The sequence below is a fragment of the Emys orbicularis genome, chromosome 12 (genome assembly GCF_028017835.1).
Source record: "Emys orbicularis isolate rEmyOrb1 chromosome 12, rEmyOrb1.hap1, whole genome shotgun sequence".
In the NCBI taxonomy this organism is placed as follows: Eukaryota; Metazoa; Chordata; order Testudines; family Emydidae; genus Emys; species Emys orbicularis.
This window is the reverse complement of record NC_088694.1, coordinates 42,472,475-42,487,711: the sequence shown is the minus strand read 5'-3', so window position 1 is coordinate 42,487,711 and position 15,237 is coordinate 42,472,475. Positions and strand designations below refer to the sequence as shown.

Below are 15,237 nucleotides of genomic sequence, written 5' to 3'. Positions count from 1 at the left end.
GCAACCATTGTTGTCTCTTTTCCACCTGGATATCCCCATCTTGTGTTACACCCTGTCACTTATTCCAGTTTACCGAACCCCAGTTATGTCCACTTCTCACTATTCCCATGGCCCAAACCATTGTACACACTCTGTCCCTCTTTAACGACAACTAACATAACAGTCTCTTGACTGGAGAGAAAGGAACAACAGAAGGTAATAGGCACCGTTCTGCTATCCTGCTTTCAGCACTAATGCCAACAACAAGTGTGCCAAAGATCACAAGTCAGGTCACAGAAGATCCTGAGTTTGGCTTAAAAATCATGAGATTTATTTTAAAATAGTACTCCTGTTCTTTTTGCGGATACAGACTAACACGGCTGCTACTCTGAAACCTTTAAAAACATAGGTTCTTTTTACTTGCCTTCTGGCATTTGAGCTGGTAGGGTTCACACTTCCAAGCTTTTCTCCACAACCATCAGAGCTAGACACTTATGCTTCATAATATAATTAAAGCCTGTTTTACACTAGACTGTTTGGCCAGCATAACTGTTGCTCAAGGGGTGTGAAAAATCCACACTCTGGCGTGGCATAGTTAAGCTGATTTATGTTCTATGTAGGCAATGCAAGGTCAATGGAAGAATATTTCTGCTGGCTTAGCTACTGCCTCTCAAGTGTCTGGATTACCTACGTTGACGAGAGAACTCCTCCCACTGGTGTAGCTAGTGTCTACACTGAAGCATTACAGTGGCGTAACTGCAGTGGCTGTAGCGTTTTAAGGGTAAATAAGCCGTATAACTCACAAAAGACTCATGACTGAAGGATTTTGGCCTTTAAGGGAAATACCAGCTATCAAACGATTCACAATGACACTGCAAGATCTATAAATATTAAATTAGAAGTATAGGGCTTGGCCCCTATTATTTTTGCTCATGTAGAAATCTTAGGAGGGTCAGACCTAAAAGGCATGTCCACACAGCAATGTAAGCCCAGGATTAGTAGAACTCAGGTTAGCAGGCTCTGGGTTTGCTAACCTAGGACTTGAGCATCTACACTCATTTGTAACCTCAGGTTTGGAATTCTTGAACTCTGGGTCCCAATCTGGGGCTCCAGAGTCTACACTGCATTATGCAGGACCATATTCTGCCAGCCATATCCCAGACTTTCTAGAGCCCTCCCAAAATGTGGCTCCATTAGCCCTTTGTTTGTGGTGCAGTGTGGAAAAACTTGACTGTCAATAGGAAAAAGGAAGTCATCCCGTGGGACATCTTTGGTTGACTCCCAGGGCATGAGTCCAGTGGGACTGTGTCTACACTGCAAAGCAATAGATCTTGAACCCTGGGTCCTGGCCTGACTCAGGTTCAGACCCTCTACCTTCATGGAGTCCTGGGACCCTGGGTCTATGCTCTGGGTTTGCATGATTTGTGTGTAGATGGAAGAGGTATTGAGTTTTAGCCTGAGTTTGAACCTTGGACTTACATTGCAATGTATGCAGGCCAAGGCCTTTCTGCAGTAAGAAGCAAAAGCCATAGGACAATAGCCACCAGGAGCTAAGAAGCAGGGAGTAACGTCCCATCTAATTTGCATCAAAACAATATAATATCAGGCTGTTAAGAAGGCACTCCTGTCCTAATAGTACCCACCATCACCAGATAAAGAAACAGATTTTAGGATGTTTATAGACAACTTTGTTTGATAGTATTCTATTTGCAAAGAATCCACTTATCAACAGTTGTGATGGTTAAATCTATAGTTCTATTGATTTGCCATTATGGCCCCTACTTCTCTATTGCTTGTATGGTCCCTGTATAATTATTTTATTGTTTCTGTCCATTGCATAAATAATTTCTGCAAGATTTAAATCAGCTAAGGTGTTGGAGTATGATTGGTTAAAGAATTGTTTCATAATGGGCTAGGATTGGTGAAAAATACTGTTTAGTTTAAAATGATTGATTAAGGTATAGCTAAGTAGAATTCAGTTTTAACTATATAAACTCGAGTCCAAAGGGAAGTTCTTTGGATCCTCACTCCAAGACACAGCTCAAGATCAGAGCTGCCAGACCTCAGCACCTGGCAAAAATACCATGCAGAAGCTGGAGCCCTGGAAGATCTTATCTTGATTGGCCATCCTTATTAGGAGTAGTGAGAATTGTATATGTAGCATGTGTATTCTGTTTTGGTAACTGTTAATAAATAGAGGTTAAGGATATTACTGTGTAAGGTTCTTTTACTCATAAAAGAGCCCATGAACCCCCAGCAGGTTACATCCTGGGCCCAGGACTGGTAAGGGTGACTAAATTAACTGGGTTGTGCCTTGAGCCCATGGTAGGGTAAAGGTGGAGTGCCCTAGATTGTGCTGGTAACGTGTATTCTCACCTCCTCAGGAAATGGACAGACAGTGTTTTCCTATTGGTGATGAAGTACTCAGCATGTCTTTTGTTAATAATAACAATAGCAATAATTTCCCCTGGCTGTCAGTTCTATAGAAGGGCACAACTTCATTCACTCTTGACATACGCCTACCAAGTTGAACCTGAGACCCCACACAAGTACATGATGGTGTCCAAGAGACCATGCTTTTGTAGCTCCTGCAGGGTTCCATGAAGGGCGATCATGGCTCGAAGACCTCCACCAGCTCCCAGGATGGCGATATTGGGCACATCATCCTGAGGAAAGGAAAAGAGATGACAACGTATAAACTGGGATTACTGAGGAACCGTCATTGCTCGTCTAAGTTACTTTCATGGTATCTGCAGTCAAACAACTGCCATTCCCACCTAGGATATCCCCCATCATGTAATTTAAAAGAATATCTTGTAGGACCCAATTCTGCAAGCATTCACCCATGTAAGTGTCTTTATTTACACGTGTTGAAATGAGACAACTCCCATGAGTAACTTTACTCACAAGCTTTCCTGATTGCAGTAATGAGGCCTGATTTTACCTCTTCATCTAAAGAATAACTCCAATAGCTGCTATAATATATGACATTTGTATTAATTATGTAATCCATGTAGCATTAATACTGTTAATTATCAGAACTGCTGGAAAATATTTCATCAGGGTTTTTGTTTTGTTTTGTTTTGTTTTGTGGGGGGATTTTGATGATAAAAACACCTTTTTGTTTAAAAGGAATTTTTTTACTGATATTTTTAGGGGTTTCCCCAAAACCTGGAAAAAATCATTGTTTAAGAATCAAAACTGATATATATATACACATATACAGAGAGAGAGAGAGAGAGAGAGAGAGAGAGAGAGAGAGAGACCTCAATACCACTATATATGTGGTTTTAGGAACAGAAAAAATCAGGTTTGAAGTTTTAAAAGAAATTGTGAAAAAATTCAACATAAATGAAAAAAAATGTATTCTTCATTTTTCAGAACCTGTTCTTTCCATCATTTATATTTAAACATGTATTTAAGTTCATCCCAAATCAGCAAAGCACTTAACCATGCACTTAATTTTAGCCATTCACTTATGTCCCATTGGATTCAGTTTGTTTTATTCTAAAAGCTTTGAAAAAACCCAGAAAACAAAAAAAACTTTTTGATGAGCACATTTTCACCAGCTCTGCATAAGTAATCATTACCATTGTCAATGTTCTGTATGTTCCTCTATAATTCTATAAGACATTTATAGACTCCTACCAGATTACAGGGAGTCCCAAGGCTATCCAGGCATTTCTTCACCCGCACCTTTCTGTTACTTGTTCCTAATTTTTCCCCTTCTGAGAGTTCACGGGAAATTCGGATTTTACTTTCACCCTGGGGAAAAAAACGTCAAGAGAATGTATCATCTCTCAAAAATCTGTCAGGGATGGACAATGTACAGAGATCCAGACAATCCATTAAAGCGTATTCAAGGTGGAACCCAAAGCCTGTTTGGAAAGATTTCACACATCTCTCCTACACTGGAACAACAGGGGGAAAATCTCTGTGAAGAGAAAGAGAGATAAAGTGGGTGAGAAGGTATCTTTTATTGGACCAACTTCTGTTGAGGAGCGAGACAAGTTTTCAAGCTCCACAGAGCTCTTCTTCAGATCTGGGAACAGCACTCAGAGTGTCACAACTAAATACAAGGTGGAACAGCTTGTTAAGCATAAGGAGTTAACACATGTTGAAAGCAATCATTCAAAATCTAATATCCTAGGATCAACACGGTTACAACTACAATGAAAACAGCTGAGAAACTCATGGACACCTCCCAACACTTGATCTCTCCTCAGCCAACCCAGAGTGAGCTGAGCTGCTTCCTTTTATATGCTCCCTTCATTGGAAGCATGCCAGCAAGGGTGAGGGGGTGGAGCCTCTTGGGCCCAAAGCAGTTCCTTAACTCCTGCATCGCCGGTGCAGGGTTGATACACCCCATCCCAGAGGGTAAATAGGAAATAAGTATTTGTCAAGATTAACCCTACTGTTCAGAGTTTAAGATGTATTTTAGGTGCCACCAAATACAGCAAGATTGGGCCCGAGTCTGTATTACATAGCTACTATGAAGCAATGTGGTATTGTCATTGAGTAAATGGAACACATGAACTTCAGAAAAAATTGCACAAAAAAAGCTGGAGATGAAATTGCTTGGTTACCCTTCATATTATAATTAGTTAATAAATGGTTAATAGATGTTATAAGCTCATTGCAGACAGGAGCAGTGTGCATTATAGACACATTATAGATGAGCACATCAGTAAAAGCTATTATGGTTGCTTATACCCTATGACTAAAACAACCTGTTGAGCTGCCTATAATAAGTGATTAGCCATTTATTAATAATCTATTGATCATTTATGAACTCTTTATAAACTGTTTGTGAATTGTGACAGACCCAGACCAGTGGGGTACAGGAGTCTGGTAGAGGGCAAATATACTGGTCACTGGATGAATAGTTTTCTGTTCCCTGAGTGACCAGAGCAGGGGCTGCACTAGAGTAATCAGGAACCTGCTAGAACCAGTTAAGGCAGGAAGGCTAATTAGGACACCTGGAGCCAATTAAGAAGAAGCTGTTAGAATCAATTAAGGCAGGCTAATCAGGGCACCTGGGTTTTAAAAAGGAGCTCACTTCAGTTTGTGGTGGGAGTGTGAGGAGCTGGGAGCAAGAGGCGCAAGGAGCTGAGAGTGAGAGGGTGTGCTGCTGGAGGACTGAGGAGCACAAGCGTTATCAGACACCAGGAGGAAGGTCCTGTGGTGAGAATAAGGAAGGTGTTTGGAGGAGGCCAAGGGGAAGTAGCCCAGGGAGTTGTCGCTGTCATGCAGCTGTTACAGGAGGCACTATAGACAGCTGCAGTCCACAGGGCCCTGGGCTGGAACCCGGAGTAGAGGGCGGGCCCGGGTTCCCCCCAAACCTCCCAATTGACCTGGACTGTGGGTTCTTCCAGAGGGGAAGGCCTCTGGGCTGTTCCCCAACCCACATGGTGAATCTCTGAGGCAAGAAAATCTGCCAATAAGTGCAGGACCCACCAAGATAGAGGAGGAACTTTGTCACACTGGTGTCAGGAGTGGTATCTTGGGGTGCACAGCGCGGCAGAAGAAGGAGGGTGATTTAAAAACAAAAACAAAAAAACCCCCAAACAAACAAAAAGGGAGAGAGTTTATTTTTTTTCACCACAATGGATGACATAGTGCGGGCACTGATACAAGCTACGGCGGCACAGGAGGAGGCTACCCATGTCCAGGCAGCTGCCCAACAGGAGGCTGTGCGGCTGCAGCAAGAGACTAATCGCCTGCTGATGGACCAGGCTGCTCAAGACCGAGCTCCGAGCTATGTTGCGGGAACTGGTAAACCAGGTAAAGTCCCTTACAGAGCTGAATCGCGGCCATGATGGGACGCGGCTCATACGGGCCAGCCATTGGCTGCAGAAAATGACACGGGAGGATGATGTAGAGGCATACCTTCTGGCCTTTGAGAGGAGAGCCCTATGGGAGGCCTGGCCTCGAGATCAGTGGTCTGGCATCTTTGCCTCATTCCTGGGTGGGGAGGCCCAGAAGGCCTACCATGATCTGCCTGAAGAGGCTGCGGCAGACTACCCCCAGCTGAAAGCAGAGATCCTGGCCAGATCTGGGGTAACGACAGCAGTGCGGGCCCAGCAGTATCACGGTTGGAGGTACCAGGAAGACAAAACCCCACGGTCCCAATTGTATGACCTCATCCATCTCTCACGAAAGTGGTTGCAAACAGAGTCCCGGAGTCCGGAAGAGATACTAGCGGTTCTGGTCATCGACCGATACATGAGGGGACTACCACCAGACCTTCGTGCCTGGGTAAGCCAGAACGAACCCTCCACCTATGACGAGGTTGTCGCCCTGGTAGAGAGGCGAAGGACAGCGAGGGAGCTGACCCGACCAGTTAAGGAAGAGGCACCCGGGTTAAACTAGCAGCACCAAGCCCTAAAGTTCAGGTGACTGGGCCACCAGGAGGGCCCAGGTGGAAAAAGAGAGAGGCTGAAGGCCCATCAGAGGCCACAAAGAGTCGGAGCACTGAGGGAGAAGAGGATCATGGTGCTAGACTGCCCAAACCAAGAGACCGGGGAACGCCTAGGGCTCCATATAGATGTTATGCCTGCGGGGAGTGGGGACACATAGCTGCACAGTGTCCCAATGCTGAGGAGCCTATGTAGTGTAACCTGGGGAACTGGGCAGATCCATGCTCCCTAATCCACCTTGTGGGGGTCTCACTAACCCCACATATGTATACCAGACCAGTGAAACTAAATGGGTTAGGGACCACGGCACTGGTTGATTCGGGGAGTGCTATCACGCTTATCTCAGGGAAGCTCATGAAGCGTAGTCAGCTGCTGCAGGCTAAACGGTACGGGGATAACAAGTGTCCATGGGACAGTTAGTTACTACCCCACCATCCCAGTAAAAATCGAGATCCAAGGGAACACTACTGAGGTAACAGCAGGTGTAGTCCCTAAACTCCCATACCCGGTGCTCATACGGAGGGACTTCACAGGGTTTGGAAACTTACTCCCAGTAGGGGGATTGGAGAAAGATGGGGACCCTAAAATTGGTGAGGCATCCACAGCAGACTGTCAACCCCCAATCTTCTCTGAAATATCCCCAGATTTGTTCTCCCCTCCCAGACAGGGTAGAAAGACAAAAAGGGAAAGAAGGGCAGCTAAGGCCTTGGGAACCCGAATACTGACCCAAAGCCAGAGGGTCGCTCTTGTAGGTAGGTGGACCCACGCAGCTGAAAAGGAGGCCACGCAGGAGGGAGAAGCACCTGAGTCTGACCCCCACCCTAATGCTTCTGAACCAGTAGAGGCAACAGAGACTGGGCCCCTAGATCTTGGGCAGATTAGCCCTGGGAGAGGAAATTTTGGACGGGACCAGGCAGAAGACCCAAGGTATGACAACATTAGGAAGGAGGTGACTGAAATAGATGGGGTCCCCGTGGAAGGGAAAACCCAGGTACCAGGACCCTACTTCATAATGAAGAAGGATCTCTTATACCGGGTTGCACCAGTACAGGAGCAGAAGGTACAGCAGATCCTAGTGCCTCAAAAACACCAGAACACTGTATTAAGTCTTGCTCATAGTCATATTTTTGGGGGGCATTTGGGGATAGAGAAGACCCTGGCACGAGTCCTACGATGGTTCTTCTGGCCCGGAGTACATGAAGAAGTGTGGAGGTACTGTGCCTCCTGCCCGGAGTGTCAGCTGCACAGTTCCCATCCCCACTTGAGGGCACCTTTAGTACCCCTTCCCATCATAGAGGTCCCCTTCGAGCGAATAGCCATGGACCTAAGTGGGACCCCTGGAGAAGACAGCTCGGGGCCACCAATATATACTTGTTGTTTTGGACTATGCTACTCCCTACCCAGAAGCCGTCCCCCTGCGTAACACGGCCTCTAAAACTATAGCCAAAGAGCTGGTGGGGATCTTTGCCCTAATGGGGCTACCGAAGGAGATATTAACTGACCAAGGAAACCCATTTATGTCGAAGCTAATGAAGGACCTCTGTACGCTGCTCCATATACATACCCTGAGAACTTCGGTCTACCATCCGCAGACTGATGGGTTGGTAGAAAGGTTTAACCGAACCCTCAAGGCTATGATAAGGAAGGTGGTAAGTCAGGACGGGAAGGATTGGGACACCCTACTACCCTACCTTATGTTCGCTATCCGGGAGGTACCTCAGGCCTCAACTGGGTTTTCCCCCTTCGAGTTATTATACGGGTGTCACCCCCGTGGCATACTAGATATCGCCAAAGAGATCTGGGAAGAGGAACCCAATGAGGGGAGAAATATAATAGAGCATGTAATGCAGATGCGAGACCGGATAGCCCGGTTTACCCCTATTGTACGGGAACATTTGGAGAAGGCACAGGAGGCCCAGGGAACCCATTACAATCACCAGGCAAAAGTGTGACAGTTCCAACCAGGGGATCGGGTTATGGTGTTGGTACCCATGGCAGAAAGCAAGCTTCTGGCCCAATGGCAGGGGCCCTATGACGTGGTTGAACCCATGGGGGAAGTAACCTACAAGGTGCGGCAGCCAGGATGCAGAAAACAAGAACAGATTTATCACGTTAACCTTCTGAAACCCTGGCATGCACAAGAGGCATGCACAACGGTCCAAAAAGACCTAACCCAGGAAAACAAGCCTTCCAAACAGGTGAGAGTGTCTCCCGATTTAACACCAGACCAGAAGAATGAGGTGTCTGAAATGATCTTCCGGAACCAAGATGTGTTCTCGACAAAACCGGGTCGAACAACTGAGACATATCCCCACATCGTCACGAACCCTGGGGCCAGAGTAACAATGAGGCCCTATCGGGTGCCAGCTGCAAAGAGGGAGGAAATAAAAGCAGAAGTAAAAAAAATGCTGGAGTTGGGTTCATCGAAGAATTCCACAGTCAGTGGTCCGGCCCAATCGTGCTGGTGCCCAAACCTGATGGCACCACAAGATTTTGCAATGACTTCCGGCGACTAAACGAAGTATCCCAGTTCGACGCGTACCCCATACCTCGCATAGATGAGCTAGTGGACTGTCTGGGTAATGCCCGGTACTTGACTACCCTAGACTTGACAAAGGGGTACTGGCAGATTCCCCTTGCAGAAGACGTGAAGGAAAAGACTGCGTTCTCTACACCAGAGGGTCTTTTTCAATATACTGTCCTCCCTTTTGGACTACATGGGGCCCCAGCTACCTTCCAGCGCCTCATGGACAAGCTATTACACCCGCATAACAGTTATGCTGCTGCCTACTCGGACGATGTGGTCATTCATACCCCAGACTGGGAAACCCACCTGGAGAAGGTGGAGGCAGTCCTCGATACCTTCAGGCGAGCTGGCCTTACAGCAAACCCTGCCAAGTGCGCTGTAGGGTTTACAGAGGCCAAATATCTTGGCTACATTGTGGGAAAAGGTCTGGTAAAACCCCAAGTGAACAAGTTAGAGGCCATCCAAAATTGGCCCCAACCAAGTCGCAAGAAACAAGTCCGGGCATTCCTAGGTGTGGTGGGGTATTACCGACGATTTATCCCCCACTTTGCCACAAGGGCAAGCCCCCTTACAGACCTAGTGAAAGCCCATGGACCTGATCTGGTGAGATGGTCTGACGCAGCAGAGGAAGCATTCACAGACCTACGGACTGTCCTCTGCAGTAACCCCGTACTGATAGCCCCTGATTTCACCAAGGAGTTTATCCTGCAGACAGATGCATCGGAAGTAGGGTTGGGGGCCGTTCTATCACAGATGGTCGGGGAGGAGGAACACGCAATTCTATACCTCAGTCGGAAACTCCTTCCAAGGGAACAAAAATATGCAGTGGTGGAGAGAGAATGTCTTGCTGTAAAATGGGCCATGGAAACATTGCGCTACTACCTGATTGGGCGCAGATTTGTACTCGTGACCGACCATGCCCCTCTTCAATGGATGCAGCGGAACAAGGAGAAGAACACAAGGGTGACCAGATGGTTCTTATCCCTCCAACCTTTCCAGTTCCATGTGCAACACAGAGCAGGGAGCCGTCATGGCAACGCCGATGGCTTGTCACGTGTGCACTGTCTGGCGTCCCAAGCTGCCCAACCCCTTGGCATTGAGCAGGGGGGAGGGATATGTGACAGACCCAGACCAGTGGGGTAAAGAAGTCTGGTAGAGGACAAATATACTAGTCACTGGATGAGTAGATTTCTGTTCCCTGAGTGACCAGAGCAGGAACCTGCTAGAACCAGTTAAGGCAGGAAGGCTAATTAGGACACCTGGAGCCAATTAAGAAGAAGCTGCTAGAATCAATTAAGGCAGGCTAATCAGGGCACCTGGGTTTTAAAAAGAAGCTCACTTCAGTTTGTGGTGCGAGTGTGAGGAGCTGGGAGCAAGAGGCACAAGGAGCTGAGAGTGAGAGGATGTGCTGCTGGAGGACTGAGGAGTACAAGCATTATCAGACACCAGGAGGAAGGTCCTGCGGTGAGAATAAGGAAGGTGTTTGGAGGAGGCCAAGGGGAAGTAGCCCAGGGAGTTGTCGCTGTCATGCAGCTGTTACAGGAGGCACTATAGACAGCTGCAGTCCACAGGGCCCTGGGCTGGAACCCGGAGTAGAGGGCGGGCCCGGGTTCCCCCCAAACCTCCCAATTGACCTGGACTGTGGGTTCTTCCAGAGGGGAAGGCCTCTGGGCTGTTCCCCAACCCACATGGTGAATCTCTGAGGCAAGAAAATCCGCCAATAAGCGCAGGACCCACCAAGATAGAGGAGGAACTTTGTCACAGAATGTACCTTTAATATGAAGTGTTATGAAGCATTTCAGCATTTCCAAGTAACAATAGTTAGTGAAACTGCAAAATGTAAGAGGAATGGTATACCTTGTGTTTATGAAATATTTCCATTCTTGCTTTCCTGTTTCTCTGTGAGATGCCCTGTGATTTCAAATTCCTCCGTCAGTGAAAAAGGAAAACTCCACCTCTTTCAGGACTTCCAAAAGCTCAGGCCAACATCTAATTTATTCTTCCTTGCCTTAAAGTATACAAGAGAAAATGAACATTTAATATAGTGACATAGGAAGTGCTGAAGTACTGGATCAGACTCTAGGTCCATCTAGCTCTGACTGCTACCATGGACCTTGGTAAGTACCAGATGTATTTCAGAGTATTTCAGAGTGTGTGGGGATAGATAGACCGGGGGGAGGGGGGAGAGAAGTCTTTTATTTTATTTAAAGTTATTTTTGTAATGTGGTAATGGCTCTAGTGGCTACATTTTCAAGCTTAACAGAGTGAAAGTCACCTCTGCTACTTGCTTGAGATTTAGAGTCTCTAGGAACACATAAATACCAAGGGTAGTGACAACACAGACATTCACAAGTACAAGGTCTAGTCTCTTTTACAAGTTTTGTTAAAGTTACAAGTAAAGCTATGACTACCCAAGCATATAGAAATTCTATACAGACTTATGCACAAGTTACAAATATAGTTATACTCACAGTCTTAACAATAGTGTTGGGGTCTGGTGGGTGTCTCATGGATTGATCATCAGTAGAGGGTTGATTCGTGCTGGAATTTCCCAGAGGGGCTGAATTTTCCCACTGTGGCACCCTCTTTTTTCTAATGTGAGTCTGTCTATACCTACATTCTGTGTATATCCATAAAAGTGTCAACCTTCTTTTTCCTTATTGGTCTGATGACCCCTAGAAACTTAAGGGACCCTGATTTCTATAGGTTGTGTAGGTTCTCTTTATTCTCATTTGCATTGACACACAGCCTGTATCCTGTGGTTAAGGCATGTCGGAAACAGATAAAATTAATCTTCCAGATAATTTTTTGCAACATTACCACTTGGTTCCTCTTTCCCCATAATCTTAGGGCATCGGGTTATTCTTCAGTAACTTACTTATATCAGCATTTCTTAGCTCCAATGCCTAAAATAGCTAAGCTAAAATCTTGTAGGCCTGAGCCTACAGGCCTTGTGTTTCAACCCTACTTACTTAGATACCTAATACATAATTATCCCTTCTAACTACTAATCAATCTTATACTTCTATAATCCTACAATTTAACTCTATTTAGCATACAATGATAATATATGATATAATATGTTAGTTAATTATAACATCAGGCAATAAATGAACAATAAACTAAAATAATTGTCTACAATAGAAAATAGACAGATAGAAGATAGAGAGATAGAAAAGAGAGAGAGAGAGAGAGATCCTGGGATGTAGAAGGCAGCCAATTTTTTTTTCAGACACCCAACTACTTTTGAATTTCAATCGGATTTGGGCACCCAACTCTCATGGTTCTGCAGAAAATTCTAGCCATATTAGTAATTTATTGCCCTCTTGCTACAAAAGAACATAGAATGTCTACATTCACACACCTTCAATTCATTTAAAGTTAATTATAAAGAAATATAAATAAACACATAGATAGAAGATATAGATGATACAAGATAGATAAATAGAAGCCAGACAGATAGAAGAGAGACAGCAGAAAATAGATAGATAGATAGATAGATAGATAGATAGATAGATAGATAGATAGATAGATAGATTGTTCATCCTGTGATTTTCAAGCCAACCTAATGTATCTAATAATCCCTACTACAGTGTCATCTAAAATTCCCTTATTGTAAATTAAAGAGCACCTAGACCACAAGAGTGCACAGGTTAAATGATTCTAAGCGGTGCACTTTGCCACAGAAGGCCAGGCCATAACAAATCACAGACAGCAGTTCTTAACTTTCATGAAATACTATAATTAAAATCTAGCAGGCTTACTCTGTCCTTTGGCTTTGCCGTATTATTTGCTTGTTGCTGTCTGCTGCTTACAGCTTTTGCTTCTTCCTCGTCAGCTCTGGCCAGTCAGCTCTGCTCCTCTGTCTGCGGTCGGGTCTCTCGGCAACTTCTTTCTAAGAGCTCTTCTGGCCAGCACCTGCTTGTCTTCTGCCTGTCGATGGTCTGCCTTTTATACTGTCCTAGCCTTCAGTTCTTTTATACAATCTATTCTTAAACTTAGAAAACACATGCTCACTGTCAGGCATTAACTCATCCTTGGATGCTGCCAACATTTCCCACATGCTCACTCCAGTTGTTTACTTAAGAGCTATGACCTTCCCTAATGAGCTGTTTGTCAAAGCGCTAGCTTGGAACCCCTTGGCTTTTTGTTAATGACCTTTAATAACCCTTAGAACCTTCTACTTGGCCTACTCCATCTCGAAACTCTTTGTGGCTGTGCCTCATTTTACGCTCAGCTCTGGTTATGTGACCTATATTGTTCAATGGTAAGTGACTGCAGCTGTCAATGGGAGCTGTGGAGACGGCACTTGGTGTAGGGGCAACATGTGGAGGGAGGGTCATATCACCGCTTCCAGGGAGCGACACGATGAGCTGGGTAGGGAGCCTGCCAGCCGCACCAATCACCCCATCCACAACCACCGGGGTTCCCAGGCTTTTCCCATCCAAGCAGCCGTGTTGCCCTATGGACTGCCACCCCCCACAAGATTTAGTCTGGGGTACATAGTAGAAGCCATGGACAGGTCACGGTCTGTGAATTTTTTTTTTACTGCCTGTGACCTGTTCAAGACTTTTACTAAGAAAATCTGTGACTAAAATGTAGCCTTATTGTTGATCCACTCTCTAAATAGGTGGATAAATTCCCCTTAAGGCAAATGCTGCTTTAGCCACAACAACGATCTTAGTGGAACTAGTCTTCTCTCGCTGGAGACTCCACACTTGGGCAGAGCCAGACAAAGGAACACATTTTACTGGGCAAGTCTTCCAAATGGGTTTGCAGTTCTTGGGAGTGCAAAAAAATTGCACATTCCAAATAGGCCTAAATCATCAGGGATGGTAGAGTGAACAAATTGCACCATCAAACAAATGCTGCAGAACTCGGTAGATTCCAACGGAATGCAATGGGGACACTCTAATTCCACTCATTTTAATGACACTCAGGGCAAATCCAACTCCCTCCACAGGCCATACAACCATTGAGGTAATGACTGGGCCAACCATGTGAATGCTGCAGCATCTCTTGAGGCATGCCAGTGGCACACAGTTAGAGGGAGTCAAACTGGAGACCTATCTGCAATCATTAAAGAAACATTTAATCAGATTCACTTGCCGGTAGCTCTTAAATTGGGAAAATCCAAACAAAAGACAAAAGGCTACTTTGATAAAGGCGAAAGAGAGAACACTTGGAAAATTGGAGATCAGATGATGCTCCTATCATATGTTGTACCAGAATGCAATTTATGTAACCAATGAACTGGGCCACACTATATTATGGATAAACTCAGTTCCTCTCTATATTCAGAATTAGGATCACAAAAGAGAAAAGAAAGGTGAATACATTCTATCATGCTAATCACTTAAGATTGTACCATAAAAGAAATATATTTCCACAGGCAGAGGAACCAGAAACGTTGACTGCAAAAGAGGAAGTGGAGGATTAGAAACAGACAGCCTAGTAGCAGGAAAAGAAAAAAAAATGCATGTCATAACAACACTGATGCTGCATTACTGCTGTAACGCTGCACTTCAAACCAGACAACCACAGACTGTTCCAGTAAAACAAGAACTGCCAAGGCAAATGAGGATTATGTTGGGACAAGCCTCAAACTTGCCTCTTGAGGCTCAGGATCCAAAGATAACAGTGATCTGGGTGCGAGAATGAATACGCCAAGATAGAATTATAGAAGATAAGGGTTGGAAGAGACCTCAGGAGGTCATCTACTCCAACCCCTTGCTCAAAACAGGACCAACACTAACTAAATCATCCCAGCCAGGACTTTGTCAAGCCTCTAAAGATGGAGATTCCACAACCTCCCTAGGTAACCCATTCCAGTGCTTCACCACCCTCCTACTGAAATAGTGTTTCCTAATATCTAACCTAGACCTCCACCACTGCAACTTGAGACCATTGCTCCTTGTTCTGTCATCTGCCACTACTCAGAACAGCCGAGCTCCATCCTCAAGGACTAAAAGGGATTACACCACACCTTTCAACTGAAATTTTCTTTGAATGGGATATCAATCAGCACAAGAACAATTTATAACTAAGACTTGGGATAAAATACTGTTTACCGCATGGACTAATGGTACAACTTTAAAAAATACATAAGGTGCAAAGTCATTTCTCAAGTCTGTATAGATAGCAGTACATCTAGCATTGAAAGATGAGCAAAAGTTTATATTGTGGAAGGATTTTCCATTGGAGGTCCAGAAATTTGGAGGAAGGCAAATTTAGTTGGTCAAACACTTATTTTAAAATAGAGGTACAGGCAATACTAGTGAAAAAGGACTATGGGTCGCTGAACCCTGAGCA

At 45.1% G+C, this 15,237-nt stretch overlaps 1 protein-coding gene across 1 annotated transcript in view; it reads right to left on the bottom strand.

Moving 5' to 3' along the window:
- LOC135886228 (cytosolic phospholipase A2 gamma-like) overlaps positions 1–10,806 on the bottom strand; it is a 40,985-nt gene extending 30,179 nt beyond the window's left edge. The window contains exons 1-3 of the mRNA XM_065414062.1: positions 10,783–10,806; positions 3,628–3,744; positions 2,503–2,645 (exon numbers count right to left, since the gene is read on the bottom strand). Of these exons, the coding sequence (XP_065270134.1) occupies positions 2,503–2,645; positions 3,628–3,744; positions 10,783–10,806 (284 nt within the window). The remainder of the gene's footprint in view (positions 1–2,502; positions 2,646–3,627; positions 3,745–10,782) is intronic.
- Positions 10,807–15,237: the final 4,431 nt, after the last annotated feature.